General features: G+C 38.3%; 1 protein-coding gene across 14 annotated transcripts in view; it reads left to right on the top strand.

Moving 5' to 3' along the window:
- The first annotated feature begins 6965 nt into the window (after positions 1–6965).
- ubr5 (ubiquitin protein ligase E3 component n-recognin 5) overlaps positions 6966–21362 on the top strand; it is a 70396-nt gene continuing 55999 nt past the window's right edge. For 8 of the 14 annotated variants that reach the window (XM_038267307.1, XM_038267293.1, XM_038267299.1 and 5 more), the window contains exons 1-2: positions 6967–7222; positions 20788–20832. In XM_038267307.1, the coding sequence (XP_038123235.1) occupies positions 7161–7222; positions 20788–20832 (107 nt within the window). In that variant the 5' untranslated portion in view covers positions 6967–7160. Of the gene's footprint in view, positions 7223–20787; positions 20833–21362 lie in introns of all 14 variants that reach the window. The other 6 variants (XM_038267296.1, XM_038267306.1, XM_038267301.1 and 3 more) reach the window with 2 other exon arrangements.

The raw sequence follows: 21362 nt of genomic DNA, 5'->3' as shown, positions 1-21362 counted from the left end.
CCTTTCTATTTTTGGTTCTGATTGCCCCTTTAGCCTCAGGTGTCATCAGGTGTCATCAGGTGTCATCTTAAGGTGACACCTGATGGTGTCATCAGGTGTCATCTTAAGGTGTCCTCTTAAGCTTGGAGTATTTTAGAACTTATTGGCACATACCAAATGTCTTATATCCACCATGAATAAATGAAATAATATAGTTTCTAAGACAGATATTCTTTCCATTGAAAAAGTAAGCACTGCCATCTAGTGTTGAACATATAGAAAATCTTTGACGGCTCTTTTGTTAAAAATTTTAAGAAATGAAGTGAAATACGTTCCTGCCTGCATCAAATAATAATAAAAAAAATTCTCCTGAAAAAAAAAAAAAAACATCAGCTTCTGATTTTTATTTCTTTCAGATTCATAATTAAGTCTGCTACTACAGCTCTGCTACTATAGCTGTTTAGGAGCTCTACCTTTATCTTTATATTCTTCTTTCCTTTTATGCTTGAGATTCATCTAACATTTTATGTTGATGTTAGTCTCTGTGGTATTTTATTAAATATCTCAGCCATTTTGTTTCATATGCCCTAAATCACCAATGTTAGCAGCTGAGTGGTTCCTTAAACAAGCTTTAGTCACTTTTGGGGTTTATTAGAGCACAAAATGAATAAGTTTTATAGTTATATGTGCGACTTTATCTTAATATTTGAATTATCTTAAACAATAAAAAAAATTTTTTGTCTGCAGTTTTTTCATCTTTTATCTTGCTCTGCAAATTTATTTGTTTCTCCAGACTGTATACAAATGAGGTTTATGCATGATTAGAAATCTGGGTGAGCCACTGCTTTAATGCCACAAGATTTGATAATCAAAATTGTGCTTTAATGAATGTATTCATTGTACAGACGACATGTCCAGATACAAACTGTCGGAAAAATGGATAAAAAAATAAAAATAAAACTTCTTTTAATCCCTGCAGGACATGATGCTTCCAATGAACACAAATTTTAAATTGTGATTCAAAGAATCTGTGGGAAATTATCCACTTAGAATTTTACCATCCCTATTTTAGATTGTAAATGCGAGAGGTTCAAGTGCTGTCAGGAATGTCATAAAAGGAGAAATAGCAGTTTAGTTTAGCCTGTTAACTGTCACGTCTCGTCCATGTGGTGCCTCCAAGTTTGCAGCCTCCTCCTACCACAGCAAAGCTACTGTCTGCCATTATAATGGTTTTATGCGGCAGAATAGACCGCATAGACAATTTAGTTGAAGCAAAAGTACGCATAGAAAAAACAGAGGAGGAAAAGGTTCCAGCCCAATCGAATGGTAATAACAAGTAATAAAAGGTATTTTTAAACTAGTTATGTATTAGTAGGGGATGGCAATGGGATATATTAATTTTCATTATCTGTGTGCCGCCCCTTGGCAAAAGAACACCCTGTGTGGAGAGCAAGCTTTCCTATATCAAAATCTGTGCTTGGGAACACATTCATAAGCTACACATTATTTATAATACACAGATTTTTCTGTACTCATTCATAGTAATAACAGCTTAATCAAATCCAGACTCTGTTTTCCTGCCACTTTCAGAAGGAATCCAAAGCTTACAGCAGTTTTAAACAGTTACCTTTCATTTAAGAATGGATTTGGTCATGAAGGTAGTAACATTCTTTCTCAAAGCAAACATTTGGAGATGGTTTTAAATTACGCATTGTCTTCATCTCTGAGGTTCACTGTTAAAAAATGCTTTCATGTCAGACCGGATATTTAAGACTAGGAATTGGAAATGCAGCGTTGGACATAGGTAAACCTGTTTATCTCTGTAGGATCTCTTTAGGATCAATAAAGTATTTTTGAAGTAACCTTTGCACTGCATACATTTTCTGAGGCCATGAAGATTAAAATAAAAAAGTTAAACAAAAATTAGGGTATAATTATAAATTTAACGTGTATTTGTTGTTGTCTTTTAAGAAGAGAGCCCAAATTTAGATTTTTCTTACATTAATCTACACTGGATAAAAAAAAAACAATTTGAGAATTTTGTTACTTGTCTTAAAGCAAATAAAGATGCTTAAATATATTCAACAGATACATGAACAGATGCATGTATTCTCTTTTTGGTGTAAGGTTTAAAAGAGGTTTTTCCTCCCTTATCTTTTCCAGTGGTCAGCCATTTGTTTCTTATGTTAGTCTTTTAGTCTATTTTATTCAGCCAGGTTTGTCCTTTTGAGAATGAAGACCTCCTTTAAAAGGGCGAATTTTCAGTAGAGCAATAACACGATTTGAATACAGCAATTATCAATAAAGAAGTAAACTTCATAAAACCTGGAACAATCCTCCTTCTCACATATAAAGCCTTAAATGGCTAAGCTCCATCTTATATCAGAGATCTGATCGTTCCTTATGTTCCTAACAGAGCACTTCGCTCTCAATCTGCAGGTTTACTAGAGGTTCCTACAAAGTAGAATGGGAGGCACATCTTTTAGATATCAGGCTCCTCCCTGTGGAACCAACTACCAGTTTTAGTCCGTGAGGCAGACACCCTGTCTGGAGGCTTGAAACTTTCCTTTTTGATAAAGCTTATAGTTAGAGTGGCTCAGGTTATCCTGAGCTATCTCTATAGTTATGCTGCTATAGGCTTAGACTGCTGGAGGACATAGGGACCCCTATTTCATCATTCTGCTTCATTCTATCTCTATTCTCCCACTCTGCAGAATCTATTAGTTCAATCTCTAACGTTCTGCTCTCTCTGCGATTTATCATAGTAGATTTATCTGGTCTGTTCCTGTTTGGCTGTGACTCCATCCTGGAGAGAAATATCAGCTGGACTAACTCTCTTCATCCTCTGACATGGGAGCTGGGTCAGAGCTCGTCTGCCTGGCTGTGTGTTTCCTGGACAGGGCTGCCTGTGGAGCTGGTTTACAGTTGCCTTTTGTAGATGTTGGAGATCGGCCTGTCTTCAGGTGTGGTCCTGTTTCTCTGGCCGTGGCTGGGTGGATGTGCTCTCTTCATCCTCTGGCATGGGAGCTGCCTTGGAGCTCGTCTGCCTGGCTGTGTGTTTCCTGGACGGGGCCGCCTTTTACAGCTGCTTGTATCTCTGCTTCTGTCTCCTTGAACCCCAGTCGGCCTCAGCAGATGGCCGCTCACACTGAGCCTGGTTCTGCTGGAGGTTTGTTTCTGTTAATAGGGAGTTTTTCCTCCCTACTGTCGCTACAAGCATGCTTAGTGTGAGGGATTGCTTTTGAGTTATGAGTTGATGCAAACAACTGGTTTTCCTTAGATTGAAAACTTTGAATTAAATTGACTGTATGATCTGTTTGAAGTGTAAAGTGCCTTGAGATGACATGTTGTGAATTGGAGCTATAGAAATAAACTGAATTTAATTTATTTGGACACAAGCATTAGCAGATTTCTGCTTGATCTTTACATTTATTCAGCTATAGAAGGTTTTGCAGCTTAGAGGATTGATCCTGTCATTAGTTACCAAAAGCATGGGAGCTTTTTTTTCTCACTCTGGGTCCTAGTCTTGGAAAACTCTAGTTCATTAAATGTTTATTGAATTTGGTTGTCTTGTTTCCCTGTCAATGTGAGAACATTCCAGTGACAGAGGCTATGAGCATTTAGGAAAGTCCAGTTTACATCAGTGGAGAGGAGACAATAAGTGAGGAAAATATACTTTATCATTATTTCTCTGTACCCTGTGGTTTATACCATCCAACATGGAAAGACAATGAGTAGATCCACTGACAGCTCTGAATCAATGACAGACGTGCCTCAATTAGATATGAAAATAGAAATAAGAAAAATGTATGTAATTATTCCTGCTGGTAGCCTCACTGCCCTGCGAAAGACTGGTGATCTGTCCAGGGTGTACCCCACCTCTCACCAGTAGACAGCTGGAGATAGGCACCGGCACCATTCGTGACCCTGCTTGGGATAAGCGTGACGTAAAATGGATGGATGGATGGATGGATGGATGGATGGATGGATGGATGGATGGATGGATTTTTTTTGTGTGTGCAGTTTTTCAAAAGCATACAGCAGTCAATCAAAAGCCAACGAAATAGTAGGTGCATTGCAGCAAATTACTGCATCATCAGCAAGGAAATAAAAAGCTGAGTACAAAACTACATATCCTGACTTTAAATAGATAAACAATAATAAGGAAACAACTGAGCCTTGCAGGATTGCTTCTGCGTTTACAATTAACCTGTGCCAGAAACATCGGCTTCAATTACCTGGGTTCTACTAACAAGATTTTTAAAACCAAAAATAATAAATGGTCTAAGTTTGTTTAGAACTTTTAATATGAACTTTTAACTTTTACATAAACACCAGGGTCGGCTCAAGCCTCAATGGGCCCTGAGCAAATTTTGATTTTGGGGCCCTTCATTTCTGCCAATGCAATCAAAATTAAAATAATCAGCTCACTTATACAACAAATATAAACTCATAGTAGATCTGGCAGTGCTGTCTACAGTCTGTTATTTGCCAAAAGTAATAATAATAATAATAATAATAATAATAATAATAATTACAGTTGAACCGATACCAATATCGGGCGGGGCAGTAAAATGTTGGTATCGTTATCGTGAGTACCAACAAATAGGGACCGATACCATTTTGAGAGCCAAAAGTTTGTTAACTATTGTCACCCATTCCAGGTAGGCAATAAAAAGTTCTCCTGGATTCGCTTTGTATTAGTCTATTTTCTGCTTCACAAAGGTAGGCAGCAGCTTGATAAAGCCATGATGGCAATTATTTTACATCCAAGTAGTATGCAGTTCTTCATATATACACAAGCATCAATTTCACACAGATGGTATCGGTATCAACCAATACACAGCCAGGTATAGTATCGGGGCCAAAAAATGGCATTGGCGCAACACTAATAAAAATAAAAGTAGTATGCAATTTATTTACAGTTTGGTTCCAACTGCAAAAACAATGTGCAAAAATAGCCCAAATAACAAAAAAAAAAAACAAAAAACAAAAACAGAAGATTTAAGAATTGAAAATAATGAATTAGAATGCATAAAACAGACATAATTTAATAAAAAACACAAAAAATATAAAGAATGCTCTTAAATAATAGAAACCAATACATTTTCATTTTTAAGCAATGATTTCTTAATGTTGAAAGATATATTGATGTAAAAAAAAAAGCACAACTTTATTATCAAGTATAATATTAGATAAATTCTTATATATGCATAAAAAAACTAAACAAAACAAAACAATTATTCTTAGAGGCCCTGTCTATTTGCCCTGGGGCCCTAGGCAGTCAATAAGTTTGCTTATTCCATGCTCCGGCCCTGCTAATCATCCATGCAAATGCAAAGAAATTCATAGCAACTTGGCGTTGATTACCTTGCCCATGTGCACACTGACATGCGGAAGGAAAAAGTTGGAATCATACGTTCAGTTTTCTGTTTGGAAGACCGCAGCTTTTCCCACTGTGCCATATTTGCTCATGATACATGCTCTCATAGCCCATTGTATTATATTGAAGTCAGATACTGAAAAGCAGAGCAGTAAATTATGGTTTCATGTTTGAGAAAACTGTAAAGGGCCACAATAAGATCCCTGATATAGAACCATCTGCTTGAAGTGTGTGAGTTGTTCCTACAGGATTGTTTGCAAACTATATATTATAATCCATTATATGGTTTCTAATATATTTTCATGATATAATAGGAAATAGAGGCCCATTTTTAAGCGTATATGGCTTTTCATATCCCTTCCAGGTATGTTGAGTCCTAAAGCCAGATGAACAGTATTTTCTGATGGAACCTAGCTTAAAACCATAACAGAAAAAAATATGCAATAATTTTTTAGAGAACTATAATATAAAAGGGTTTATGATTAATTAATACCCAATAAAATCTAGTTATTCTAATCGTGAGCTATCTCTATAGTTATGCTGCTATAGGTTTAGACTTCTGGAGGACACAGGGACTCCTTTTTCATCATTCTGCTTTATTCCATCTCTATTCTCCCACTCTGCAGAATCTGTTAGTTCAATCTCTAACGTTCTGCTCTCTCTGCGATTTATCATAGTAGCTTCCCCTGATCTGTTCCTGTTTGGCTGTGACTTCATCCTGGACAGAAATATCAGCTGTGCTGCTCCCATCAACATCGTTGTTTATAGATGTTGGAGATCGGCCTGTTTTTCCAGTGTAGTCCTGTTTTTCTGACTGTGACCGGCTGGATGCGCTCTCTTCGTCCTCTGACATGGGAGCTGGCTCGGAGCTCGTCTGCCTGGCTTTGCGTTTCCTGGACACTCTTTAATGCCAAATCGTTGCTAAAATAGAAGAGGTTGCAACACCCTATATGATCTCAGCACAATCCTGCTAAATGCACTATTAAACATTTTCACATATTGAATGATGGGGGCCACCTTTGGAGCTGGTTGCCTTTTCTATCTCTGCTTCTGTCTCCTTGAACCCCAGTCGGCCTCGGCAGATGGCCGCTCACACTGAGCCTGGTTCTGCTGGAGGTTTCTTCCTGTTAAAAGGGAGTTTTTCCTCTCCACTGTCGCTACAAGCATGCCTAGTGTGGGGGATTGCCAATGCAATCATCTGGTTTTCCTTAGATAGAAAACTGTGAGTCAATCTGACTGTAAGATTTGGTGAACTGTAAAGTGCCTTGAGACGCGTGTTGTGAATTAGCGCTATATAAATAAATTGAATTTAATTTGACTTTATGGGACAGAGGAACAATCTTTATTGAATAATGTTTTGTCTTTTTAAGAGAAAACATGGTCAATGTAATTTAGCTGTGTTTCTACTGACAATAGAGCTCTTACATACTGTAGCTTTAAATGCACATGTAACAAAACACATAAGCTTTGGTTAAAACCAATGCTTTAGTGCCTGATAGTATTTCTTCCCTGTAAAACTGCTCCTGTGTCCGTTTTTTAAAGCCACTCCGATCCAATTGAACACATTTCCTGTTTGAGTTCCAAGCAGCGGAGCTGCTTGCATGTGCGCCTATCAACACTAACACAAGAAGCTCGCTAGAGTTAAGATGGCGGCATGTGGGTGAGGAGGCAGGGATCCAAACTCTTGGGTTTTCTTTCGCAATCAAAAGACTCCTATGAACGCCCACACCTACAAAATCTGAAGGGATAACAGTTTCCACACCTTTAACGCATCCGTGTGGGATTTCGGACTGACTCCATGACATCTATTCACTTCGTTGTTCACCCGTTGCCCGGGACCGAGGATCAGCTCAATGACAGGTATTTTGTTGCGGTACACGAAAAAGAAGAAATTAAAACACTGTTTATGGGCCGTACGGGTTGGGCTGCACTCGGTGTTGTGTTTATCGGGGATTTTGACACTGTCACGTCGTTTGCATTTGAGGTTTAACGATAAAAGCGGAGCCCTTTGGGATGATGAAAGGCCCGGCATTTTGAGCAGTCCTCGTTAGCTAGCCGCTATGCTAAAGGCTAGCAGGACGTTCCTTGGTTCTTTGGACGGATTGGCTCTCAGTCAAAGTTGAGACAGACAATGCGGGTTGGGGGATGGGGGTAAGAGGGGGGAAATGTTGGACTTTTAACACAACCACCTTTTAAATGCCCTGCTTTCGGTATAAAATACATTTAGGCACTTTGGGCACGAGTAATGCTCAGTGCTGTTGGCTTTGTTGTGCATTATATTGATCAATGGAGGAGCTAACGGCTGCTAACGGGTGCTAGTTAGCTACTTGTGCTAACTGGCTGGGTTACTATCAGCCACGCGCATAACAAAGGCAAATATTCTTACTTTGGAGTCTCTGTTTGGAAAAATCTTATCTCATTGTTTAGTTGGAAGTTTGCTCAGTGACATCCGAGCGAACTCGACTTAATTTTCTGTTTCTTAACGTCGTGTACTCAGATGGATATCTGAAAAATCTGCGGCGGAGCAGAAGCAGCAACATTACATATACATTAATCTGGTTATCGACTTTATGAAAGTGGAGAGATGTTTGTTTCAAAGTGTTTGTTTTTCTGTGCACACAATTATTTTATTAAAAAATCAGCTTCACTTAAATAAAGAAACAAAGTTCTTTAATAATACAGATATGTTAAATGCATCTTCACTCTAGTTGTACCAATTTATTTTTAGTTCCCTTTTATATCTGAAGTAACCCTTCAATCAGATGTATTTGGATGAAAGCGATTCTACAGATTGGATGATTTTTGTATTTTAACTCAACATGTGATTTATGCTAAATCTATTTATACTGCCCTTCCAGGTCGTGCTGATTAATGAGCTGTTCCACTTAGAAACAAAGAAGTGAGAATTCAGGGTTTTTACAGAGTGACCTTGAGATTAAAGAATAGTTTAAATTAGAGGTTTTTTATCTGCATTTTGACCCTCTGTGGGGTACAGTGGTGGGCTTACTGATGGGGGGGAAGCCAGTTTATTCTGTTGGTTTAGAGTCCAAGTGAATGTGTAACATAGTCCACCTGTTTCCTAAAGAGGGCATGGCTGTTCCAGCCTGCATATCTGTCACCATGTGCTGCTAAGAGCAACCCCCCCCCCCCCCCCCCCCCTTCTCATATCTATTACAGAAGTTGCAGTTGTCAAATCGAGTAAGCAGGCTTCAGTCTGAAATTGGAACTTGGTCCAGCTGTGTCCTTTGGAGGAATGTTTGACATAAACATCTGGTCAAATTTGCTTAGCAGGTTTGATCAAGCAATAGTTTTTTTTTTCTTTCTTTCCTTCCTTTTTTTTATTTAGGCATTGAATTTTTGGAATTTGCTAGAGTTTCTCTGATTGAAAACAGATATTTGACATACTAACCTCTACCCTCATTTTATTCACATTGTTACAAAGAGTTAATTAAAGGACACTGGCCTGCTTTTATGGAGTAATGGTTAGCTAGTATCAGTAGCTACGTTTACATGGACACAACTAATCGGATTAAAGGCCTGATCAGATCAAAAATGTTTCATGTAAACATGTCAGACTGAAGATTCTAATCCGATTCGGTCCGATCGGAAATAAATTTAATTCCGAAAGAGAGAGGTGTTTTTTGCCGATCGCCATTCTGATTGGCGTCCATGTAAACACCCATTCGGATCTTAAGAGTAAAATAATCTTCACTGTGCATGTGTGCGACGTCAGCGTGACGTTTTTCCGCCTTTTCAACAACAGGAAACCACCAGTCGCTCTTGTTGTGAACAACATGGCGGGAGGAGTCTAGGAACGCCGACTTATACACTCAAGTTCATTTAAAGCTGCAGGAAGCAGGAATTTATCCTCCTCCTCTTCCTCTTTTCTCTCTCCACAGCCCACTCGCTCTCCCACGCCGGTTCAATCGCTCATTCTCTACATTTTCTCTCGGACATTTCGCTGCCAGGCGCTTTTTTCCTCCTCTCTCCGTTTTTCCTTCCGCTCGCTCCGAGCGCATCGTTTGTCAGGCCTCCCAAAAACCAGACGCAGACAGAACTGCCAAGTTTGGCAGGAAGTTCTGCGCATGCTTAAAAGATTTAATCTGATCCAACGCTTGGTACATGTATACACACGTCATGATCGGATCATTTCATTTAGTGTCCATGTAAACGGAGATTTTGAATTTCCGATCAACCAAGGTTTGGATCGGATCGGGGAAATTTTGCGCATGTAAACGTAGCTAATGTCTTATTACAATACCGCTTTTTACAATCTCACAATTGTAAAGGACTGCTTGCATGCGGCATTTGGTGGGCTCCCAGCCCATGGCTTTTATAGATTGGAATGGTAAAGCCTGGGTCACACCAAACATGATTTTGTGTCCAATTGGACAGAATACGTCTCTTAAAAGGTCGTGGTTCTTAGGACTCATTGAGAGAGAACAGGGATGAACACGAAGGCACCCGTAGTTCTGACCGAGATTGGGTTAGGCAGTAATTCAGCAACAATTTCTTGGGTTTGACAGGAGGAACGATGTGTTTTCAAAGCAAAGGTGAAGCTCAATGTAACCGCTGCCTAGATCCATCCCCAGATAGGTTTGTCCAGGACAAACGCCTCGGCATTCGGGTCCCCAAGATCAATGCCTGATCATCATGTAGAGAACAGAACAATTTTAATATGAGACATTAAATCTGGCTTAAAAAGACAACAACCCATAGTGCCAATACAAAGCCTTTCCACAGTCGGTGTCATGTAAAAAAATAAAATAACACAGCTTAAAATCTGACCTACCGTTTTGACTCTGGCTTAAAGGTGGAAAACTCACTGTAGGCCTTGTCCACTAAACTGGGTATTGTGATAGTGCTTACTAAGTTTTAATACCCATACAAGTAGCCCATCCAAACCTTAGTTAAGTCAAAATTCTAATCACTTATAAAATATAAAGTAAAAACAGTGTTTCAGCAAAAATAAAATACCAGATAGGCATCAAATTATAGTCATCTGAATGTTTCTCATCTTCCTGCAGTTTAAAAAGACAAACGAAGCCTTCATACAGGTTAAGTTGAACAGTATGCCACTGCCCTCACAGCCAATTGTTTCCTTTCAATTCAGAGACTTTAGTTCTGATTCACTTCCTAAAGCCGGGCATACACTGTGCGTTTTTTTTTTTTTTACCCTTTCCTGTCGTGGAATCGTGAGAAAATCAAACATGTTTGAAATTCAGTATAACATCGTAAGGCGGTCGTGGGCAAATCGCTCAGTGCGCAAATAAGGATTCTTCTTTTTCTTCTTCCTCTCAGATGTAAACACAGAAGCATTGCGGGGGTGCGAGTGAAATGGGGTTCTCTCTGTAAATTGACAGACCGTAGTCGCTATGTTTGCTTAGCCATGTCTTTGTCCAAATACGTCGTCGCTTCATTTTTAGGGCTTTCAACACAAAATCGCACAAATTGCCAAGGCAGCGCGTTTCACTCTAGTGCGCTTCATATTCCTCTTCTACTCGTTTGGCTTTCGGATAGACGAGACCGAGTAGCGCCATCTCACTGCGGAGCTGAGTCCCACGTGGTTTTTAGACGTAAAGTGCGAGCAGATAGATCGCATCAGTGTGAGAACATACATCGTGAGCTGTGAACTCACACTGTACGATGAAACCCTGCGGTTTCGTCTCACACTGTGAGCTGCATGTAACGATTGAAACACGCTTAAAACAAGTCCTTTAATTTTATCACATATTGTCAATAAATGTTGTTTAAAAGCTGTTTAACTGTTTTCTAACTTCTGGTGTGGATGATTTCTAAACATCACTAGTTATATAAAAAAAACAATAGTAGATTAAAATGGGGATATTTTAACATCTCTTTTAAATATACTGTGCTAAACCACTGTTTTCAGGTGGTTTAATTGTCTTCATGGACTGAAATCCTCCACAATAATACAGTAGTAAAATGGTTAAGATTAAACAATAAATGATTGAGATGCTTAACTGTCATAAAGACGATGTTTGGATTTACTTACAGGATGTTGATGATGGATAAATATTGGTTATTTGTGTAAAATGTGGATCATTCACCATCTATAACATGGTGGAAATAAACAACAATAGAAATAATTTAAATTGCTATATAGCAGACTTTGCTGGACTTAATAATTAATTGCAATATTTTGGATATTTGAGACGGTGAAAAAAAAATTGAATAAATAAATATATAGTTTATAGGATGCATTCTGAATCCCACTATAAAGAAAAATAAAAAGAATCAACCCCTTATCTAGAAATTGTACAGCTGCCTCCAGGTGTGCTGCTATATTCGTGAATAGTTTGCAATAATATTTATTTTTTGAATTTAAAAACAAATCACTATAGATCAACTGATTTTTTTTTAAAGGAATTTTATTTTCAATCTAGTCCGATTTCCAATATGGGCTGCAGATGTTTTCGGTCCGACTCTTAGAGCCAATATTGCTTTTCTTTCTTCAGTTTACATGCTATAAAACAGAGGTCACGGATTAGCGGACCGCGGTCCGGATCCAGATCCACCTGCTGGCCAATCCGGACCCAACCTAATTTAAAACATTTCTAAATTACCGCATGTTGTCCGACGGCAGTGTCGAATTTCATTTGCGCCGCTTCTCCTGTTAATACGGTAAATCCCCCTGGGACCAGGCTACATGTGATACAAATGATCCAACGAGCTGCTGTCAGTCTGGGTTGCTGCTGCTGCTACTTTTAGACACAGCAGGCAAACCTGTGGCAAGCCAGGCGGTGGGAAAGAAGAAGATGAGGAAAAAGTGAAGGAAAGTGGTGTGGACTGCTGCAAGAACTGGCGAACTAGTGATAGAAAAGTGAAATGGTGCTCAAAGATGACCCTGCACATTTAGAGTATGTTTGGCTCAACCTGCTGCTGTGAAGCAGGATTCTCCACCATGAACAGAATCAAAAATAAATATGGATGCAGGCTCAAACTGAGCACCTTGATATGTGCTTTAGAATGGCTTTGTCTCCATTTAAACCCAGGTTTAAAGCCTTGCAGGGCAGCATAAAGCCCACTGCTCTCATTAAGCCATATGAAACAAATAAATAAAATAAATGATCAGTTAAGGAGTTTTATCAAATATGTGAAACAGGAAATTGCCTATATACCAACCAATATATTATTGATCTCTACTTAAAAAAAAAACAAATGGAAAAATGAACTTTTAAAAAAATATTTTTTATATAAAAAGTCAGTGTATAACATGGATGCATTAAAAACCTAATTTTATTTCAGTGTTAAATGGTGTGTAAAGTACACAGATTATAACTAAAATGTCTCCGGACCATTACTGGTTGATGATTTTCTTTATTCGGACCCCACTGTGTTTTAATTGGCTACCCCTGCTATAAAGGGACACAATGATAACAAGTCTCAGTTTAAACACAAAAAGAAAAACATTCGTTAACAAGTAAAAAAAACACAACATAAATACTAAATTGCAGATTGAGGGAACGGCAATGCAATAACCCTAATATTGGCCAAAAATATTGTCCGGCTGATGCGTCGATCTATCTCTACAAATGACTACCTCATAAAACCTGCCAGGAAGGGAGGAAAAAAGTTTGTGGGGATTCTGTACAGTTAATTAGTAATTAAGAGAATGACAGATTTAAAAGCCTTATGAGTAACTTCTTCTTCTTCTTCTTTTACTCGTGCCCTGAGAAAAATACTACAGGTGCTGGTCATAAAATTAGAATATCATGAAAAAGTAGATTGATTTCAGTAATTCCATTTAAAAAGTGAAACTTGTATATTATATTCATACATTACATACAAACTCATATATTTCAGATGTTTATTTAGTTTAATTTTGATTATTACAAATGACAACAAATGAAAATCTCAAATTCATCATATCAGAAAATTAGAATATTGTGAAAAGGTTCAAAATTGATGGCCCCTGGTGCCACACTCTAATCAGCTAATTAACTCAAACCACCTGCAAAAGCCTTTAAATGGTCTTTCAGTCTAGTTCTATAGGCTACACAATCATGGGGAAGACTGCTGACTTGACAGTTGTCCAAAAGACGACCATCGACACCTTGCACAAGGAGGGCAAGACACAAAAGGTCATCGCTAAAGAGGCTGGCTGTTCACAGAGCTCAGTGTCCAAGCACATTAATAGAGAGGCGAAGGGAAGGAAAAGATGTGGTCGAAAAAAGTGTACAAGCAAGAGAGATAACCGCACCCTGGAGAGGATTGTGAAACAAAACCCCTTCAAAAATGTGGGGGAGATTCACAAAGAGTGGACTGCAGCTGGAGTGAGTGCTTCAAGAACCACCACACACAGACGTATGAAAGACATGGGTTTCTGCTGTCGCATTCCTTGTGTCAAGCCACTCTTGAACCACAGACAGCGTCAGAAGCGTCTTGCCTGGGCTAAAGAGAAACAGGACTGGACTGCTGGTGAGTGGTCCAAAGTCATGTTCTCTGATGAAAGTAAATTTTGCATTTCCTTTGGAAATCAAGGTCCCAGAGTCTGGAGGAAAAGAAGAGAGGCACTTCATCCACGTTGCTTGAAGTCCAGTGTAAAGTTTCCACAGTCAGTGATGGTTTGGGGTGCCATGTCATCTGCTGGTGTTGGTCCATTGTGTTTTCTGAGGTCCAGGGTCAACGCAGCCACATACCAGGAAGTTTTAGAGCACTTCATGCTTCCTGCAGCTGACCAACTTTTTGGAGATGCAGATTTCATTTTCCAACAGGACTTGGCACCTGCACACAGTGCCAAAGCTACCAGTACCTGGTTGAAGGACCATGGTATCCCTGTTCTTAATTGGCCAGCAAACTCTCCTGACCTTAACCCCATAGAAAATCTATGGGGTATTGTGAAGAAGAAGATGCAATACACCAGACCCAACAATTCAGAAGAGCTAAAAGCCACTATTAGAGCAACCTGGGCTATCATAACACCTGAGCAGTGCCACAGACTGATCGACTCCATGCCACGCCGCATTGCTGCAGTAATACAGGCCAAAGGAGGCCCAACTAAATACTGAGTGCTGTACATGCTCATACTTTTCATGTTCATACTTTTCAGTTGGCCAACATTTCCATAAATCCTTTGTTTTTATTGGTCTTCAGTAATATTCTAATTTTCTGATATGATGAATTTGAGATTTTCATTTGTTGTCATTTGTAATCATCAAAATTAAACAAAATAAACATCTGAAATATATGAGTTTGTATGTAATGTATGAATATAATATACAAGTTTCACTTTTTAAATGGAATTACTGAAATCAATCTACTTTTTCATGATATTCTAATTTTATGACCAGCACCTGTAAACTCCATATCATTTCAAGGCGTGAGCTTGCATTTAATCTGCTCTATAACATGCTTGTCATTTTTTACTGATATGCTTTAAAAGGCTGAAAGCTGGTCCCGTGCTGCTAAAATGCTGCTGCATTTGTGTCCCTTTATGATTTTATGTGCAGTCATTTCATTAGAATAGAAATTTGTTCAGTAAATAGCCTTCCAGTTTGAAAGATGTTTGCATGTGATTACTGACTCAGTCATCACAAACATTTGAATGGAATGGTCTAGGCTCTGGTGTGAAGTAATCCTGTGAGCTGCTCATGACTTCATGACAGAAACTTTGGACGTGTCTTAATGTTTAGATAGAGATGGTCAGATTGTTTTCTCTACTGACAGAATGACTTTATATAAGTCAACAGCAGTTTTTACTTTGAGATTATGAGTTTTGTTTCATAAGTAATTTAGGTTGGAGGCGATTTTTGATATGGCAGGAAATTCTTAAAATGGCTCTTTATTATTTTCTGCTTTTACATTTCATGTCTCTCACTTACTGAATTCTTTTGTTGTGGGTGTGGCTAGGAAAGAGAAATATTTGTGCTCCCTTAATATTTCTAAGATGACATAAAAAGTTGGATCTGTTTATAGTTTTAAGGCCAATTTATGCTTCTGACGCATAGCCTCTGCAACCGTCAAATCTGTCTCTGTGCGCACCTAAAAAAAAAATCCTGACTACGCGTCGGGTGGTCGCAAGCCCGCGCAGATCTCAAGCAGAAGTTCGCAGACAAAAATCAGCTGTGATTGGACCTTGGTATGTCTGTGTGGTTGTCCTTCTCGATATGGTGCCAGGGCGCACCATTTTTAAAAACCGAGGAATAACTACAATGGGCAACTATGACAAAAGGTTAATCTCTATTTTTGCCAACTCCATAAACAGAATCTGTTCCTCTTCGATGTCTAGCAACTCTAGATCCATCTCAGTGACCGTGATATCTTGCAGAGGCATCATTGTTGTTTTGGAAAATAAACTCCCGCTGGCGCCGCTGAAGTTCTTACAAGGCCTTGGATAGGCTCCCCCTTGCGCTGCTGTGCATCCCTAAATATTGCAGACCGACGGTGCAGAAGCATACCAGCAAAAGTGGTTCACGACCAGACCCAAGCGACATTTGATGTTTGCGGTTGCAGAAGTCTAATCTGTGCTTAAAATCGTTTGAGTTTGATTAAAACTTTTAAAATATTAAAATATTTTACAGGTTTATAACCTATTAAGAAGTGAATGTACAAAGCTAAACACAACAAGCTAAAGAACAGCTAGACAAGATCTATGTTAAAGCATGAATTGCAAATTGTTGCCGCACCATCGGTGTGAGCAATATTCATTTTGAGTGTCGTCTGTAATATTCCAAATGTAATCAACATGAATGTTGCATGGTAGTAATATTAAGCCAGTTGGAAAGAGTCTGCTCTCAGTGGAGACCAAGTGCTTTGACCAAACTGCTAAAGGTCGCAGAGCGATGAAAGCACAGAGAGGAATAAAGAAAGAAGCCAAATATCACAGCTGATATGATCATCTCTATACTTCAAATTATTATTCTGCAGACTTTCAGACCTTTGAAGCCTGGGGTCCAATGGCGATGACTGCAGATTCAGGCGCCTTCTATCACATGATTCATATAAAAAGTTTGGTTCCTGTCGAACAGGATGGTATTGAAACATCGACTAAAGTCCCTGAATTTACTGGATGAGTTTTAAGATCGTTCTGCAAACAGAGAGAGCACTGCTATGTGGGCAACTGTCTGTTCTTTATGACTATTTTTGGGATTGTTCATTTGCTTTGCATTTTATGATTGCTAAACTGTTGCAAGTCAGAATTATAGAGATTAACATTTTGGCGATTTGCTCTGGCCAAGAAATGTGGAGTTAAGTATGGAAAATATTAGCATTTACATTTGATGAAAAGAAAAAAAATAGTATCTCCACAATTGAGAGATCTGATTCCAGTGGGGTGATGTGCATTGTTCTGGAGGCGGTGTGTGAAATAGAAACCGGAGTCCAATCTGTATACGGTAATATTTACCATATGGTTGCCATGTTTTTTATTCTATTATTTTGTAGGAAGAGAAAAACTAAGCCTTCTTCCTGTTAGGCTATTTTAGCTCCAAATAGCAGAGGTTATTACTGACTTTATTGAAAGGAAAGCACTCTATCATGTTTTCCCTTATTCTGTTTTTTATTCATTTTTTAGTTAAAACACTTTTAACATCCCTAAAGGTTTTTGAAGTGTAGCCTCTAGGCCACCAGAGAACAAAGTCGCAACCAAACATTGGCCTATTTATAAAGGGTTGAGCTGGCTTCAGGGTGTGACGTGGTGATCAGTTTTCCAGCTCATGGGTGCTCATGTGGAGCAGTGCATCACACACAGTTTCTGTGCAGTACCACACATTTAGACAGGTTGAGCTGAATTGTATAAAGATGAAAAAGGAAAGCACTGCTCTTTGGCCAGGGCTGGTTCATTCAGGAGTAGCTGTGGTGTTTATCCACGTTAGGATGAGAAGCCTGATGCATGTTTTTCATATTCTCTTTTCATCTTGGAGGTAAAGTTAGCACCACCTCTTGGTTTAATCTACATGATAAAAATAAAAAAATCTGTAAGATTGGAAAAATATTAGCAGTAGGGATGGGCGATATGGACTAAAAAATTTAATCACGATAATTTCTAGGTTTTACCATGATAACAATAAGTGACGATAAAAAACAAAACAAAAACACAATATCAGCCTAATGTATTAAACCAATCAAACAAGCCTGAAATATGAGAACAAATTTCACATTTATTTAAATGCTACACAGCACATATAACTTGGCTTATAAAAGTTGCAAAGTAGTGCAACTGTAAATACAACCTGATAAATTGAGAAACAGAACTTAAAAGTATTTCACTGAAAATTAAAACTAATCAGTAATCACCTCCTAATATAAATAGATGTGTAATTTACCAGTTGCTGGAACATGCAATATATTGGATAAATAAATACCAGTGCAAGTTCTAACATACATTACACTCACTTCACTAAAAATAAAATTCAAATGTTATATCAACCTGTAACAACCTTTTTTGCTGTTGGGCTACAAAAATGTGCAAATGGCATCATAAATAAAGGGAAAAACAACAGAACAATCTAAATACTAAAATAGAAATAAATAATTTCAATAAATTCCAACAAACGTGTAAAACCTGAAATACTTCTTTGTGCAAGAATGTACAAATAAGACTAGCAGGATCGTCAGCATGCTAAACAATGAAATAAAAATAATTTCAATAAATTTAAAAAGAATATAAAAACTGAAATACCTGTCAATCTGTGATTGAAGCGGAAACATATCTTTAGCCAGGCAAAACGCAACGCCCTCTGTTAACTCTTTCCATCGCTTGCTTTGGCTGTCATATGGTGTGGAATGAGCAAACGCCTCGGCAAGTCTTGTTTGAGTGGCAGTCGGTTTTTTAACAGAGGTTTTCGAAGTCGAGGCTTCTGCTGCATCGCAGCACATCTTCTGACTAGCATCGTATTCCGGTTTGTGTTTTAGGTGGTGAAATAAATTGGTAGTGTTGCATTCCTTTGTTGTCACAGGTTGTCTGCAAACTTTGCATATTACGACTTTCTGCTCTGTATCAGACTTTTTAAATCCAAACCAGTTCCAGATAACGGAGTTGGAGCCTCTTTTAGGAACCAGGTCTTGGGGCACGTCTTCTCCACCTTCCGCCATGTTTGTTGTTTGCGCATGGCTCGCGCGTGAGTTGGACTGCAGTGTGTCACGCGCAGTATACGTCACCGGTGGGAGTTTATCATTTTCGCGAGATGACAAATTGTTACCATGAGGAATTTTTGAAACGTCATGCTTTTCTTGCCAGTACTTCCAGCACTTTGGGCAGAAGGAACTGGCCCTTTTACAGTCTGAGGGTGAGGCTTTAGTCAGGCTGGATGCATTGAATGAACTAATAACATTTAGAACAACAATATCAGCAGTTATTGCTTTTCCCACCATCTGTTGTTGATTAACTGTACATACTTGCAGAGGTGGATAGTATCTGGTTACATTTACCTAGTTAAAGTTACTTGAGTAAGTTTTTGACAAAAATACACTTTTAGTATTGGATTTACTGGACTGTCCCTTTTTAAATTTCACTTGAGTAATATCTTAACTATCACTACTGTTATTTTAGTAAATTGTTTGGCTACTCCATCCACCGTGTTTATTAACTTTAATGAATAAAAAAACTTGCTCTAGACAAAGACACAGATTCAATGTTTACCTCGAAAATTGGCGCTATTTCTTTTTGCTATTATACAGTAAGGAGAAATTGTTGTTTTATAAATTCTATGTTAAAAAGAAAATTTTTTGAAAAGTGTTTCTTCTGGATGGTTTTTGTTTTTCAATTACATAATTTTTTACTTTAATAGTCTTGGAAATATTAGAATTGACACCAAATTTTAAAGTTTGGCCTGTGTGTAATGCATAACTTTAAACATCAGATGTTATAAGTTAATTAGTAACGGAGTAGCTTTTTTTCCAAATGCTATTTACACAAATTATTTATATATATATATTTAAAATTTATTTATTCTGTCTCCTAGAATAATAAATTCTTACTTTAAATAAACACAAATCAAAAGAACATTTGCCAAATAAATAAAAAAAATCACCATCAGAGCCAGCGGTACTTCACATACGGCTATGCTGAGAGAGGGCTGCTGCAGATGGGCTAAGATTAGACCATGCTGCCGTTAGCCTCGGAGGTCTGCTGGTTGCTGTGGTCCTCTCAGCTTTGGAAATTCTTTTAAATCGGGCACTAAATCGCTAAATGGGCCGTATAGTGACGCTTAAAAGTAAAATGTTCTTGCCTCAAATGATCTTGAAACTTACTTTTATTGGAAAAAAAAAAAAAAGCAACAGAAAAGAGAACTTTGACACTCTGAGCTCTGTGAGCGCTAACCTGGAAACTGCTGCTGCAGTGCATGCTGGGACAGCTGTCAATCTCAAGAACGAACCAGTCTGCTCTGATGCATGCTGGGTACTGGGGGGGTGTGTGTGTTAGAACAACATCCGGGGACTTTGTCCGTTCTTGGTCTGCTGTTCTTGTAAATGGGAACACTAGGACTGAGGCTGATGATTCATGAGAACACACAAGTACACATATTGAGAAACGGCCAAAGTCTCATTGACATTCTTTTTAGTTTTCAGTGTCTGCTTTTTTTAAACAGTGTGTTGCAGTTTTTAGAAGACAGAAGTGGCTCAAGAAGCTTTCAGTTTGTCTCATTCTGTTCAGAAATTAGGTCTTCCTTTAACACAGAGAAGGAAAAAGACTTTTTTTTTCTTCTTTATTTCAGGTTATTAGGGGACAACCTCTGTGTCGATACTGATCTCAGATCTCACAACTGCTAACAGCTCTCTTAATAACCGAAGTCAGTGATGCTGACAGGAAATGAGTGCGGTTATCAGGAAACAAAGGCAAAGAAAGCTGCCTTGCTATTCATGTGGGAGGGAGCTTTTAAAGTGTTTGGAACTAGAATGGGAGTCGGACCATTTAGCCCTGAAGACAGGAGAGCTGCTGTTAGCTTGTAGTTACTTCTTCAGTATGCAGGAACTTTATGGTTCAGGCTTTAACTGAAAGATGTTTGCTTTATTTCTTCTCTATATGTTTGGAAAATGTTCCCATTGATTGGCTCTTTTCTTCCCGCTGCAGAATGTGGAAAGAATCTCTACCAAATGATGATGTCACATGTCCCACCATTATCCTCCATGTGGAAGGTGCTGATGGGACATGTGACGTCGATCTTAATGCAAACTCTTTCACTTTCAAGCGTTAACAAAGCTTAAAGCTCATTGGTTTGTTTCCTAATGGTTTAGTAATAATGAGACCTGACTGGATTTTATCTCCTTTTATTATTTCAGTCTTGATGATTTCCGTCTGAATGTGGGCCGTCTGCTTTGGTTTTCAGTTTTTGCATAATATGCCCAGTCAGAAGCTTCCTGGGTTTTATGGGTAGAGCTCTGAAGTACACATGAACCACATGATATTTTCTTTTGACATGAATCTGATTCTTTGTCTGATAGAAGTTGTCTCTTTTCTCTAGGCTCCGTGAAGTCTCGGAGAAACTCAACAAATACAGCTACAACAGGTGAGTTGTGTGACTGTAGTATTTTAGGGATGTGCCGATACTGGTATCGGGCCCCATACCGGTGTCAAGTTCTCATACTTATGCTTGTAAAATCTACCCGATAGTCTGAACCGATACCGTTTCTATATTTAACTAGGGATGCACGATATTGGGATTTTGGCCGATATGCCGATATTTTAAAACTCATGTAGCCAATAACCGATATCGATACTGATGTTAAAGCTGGACAAAAATAAGTAGTCATTCAAAATAGCAGTTTTGTTATCCATTTCTGACACTTATAATATACTCAAATATATTTTCATATGCTGATATCAAACTGATTTTTTAAAATGCGGTATCAATCTATTTTACTTTCAAAATCTCGTGAAATTTCATCGTTCTGTTACAAACTCTCGTGATATTTTGCAAATTCTTGTGAGATTTTGTTAGTAAAATAGATCGATACCGCGTCAATATATCAACATATAAAAATATGGCAAAATTTTGTGAATTTTCGGGGGATTTCGTAGCATAAAGATGACATATAG

The sequence above is a fragment of the Cyprinodon tularosa genome, unplaced genomic scaffold (genome assembly GCF_016077235.1).
Source record: "Cyprinodon tularosa strain WSP-4 unplaced genomic scaffold, ASM1607723v1 ctg669, whole genome shotgun sequence".
Taxonomy (NCBI): domain Eukaryota; kingdom Metazoa; phylum Chordata; class Actinopteri; order Cyprinodontiformes; family Cyprinodontidae; genus Cyprinodon; species Cyprinodon tularosa.
The sequence above is the reverse complement of the archived record's forward strand: the minus strand, read 5'-3'. Positions and strand labels throughout refer to the sequence as shown.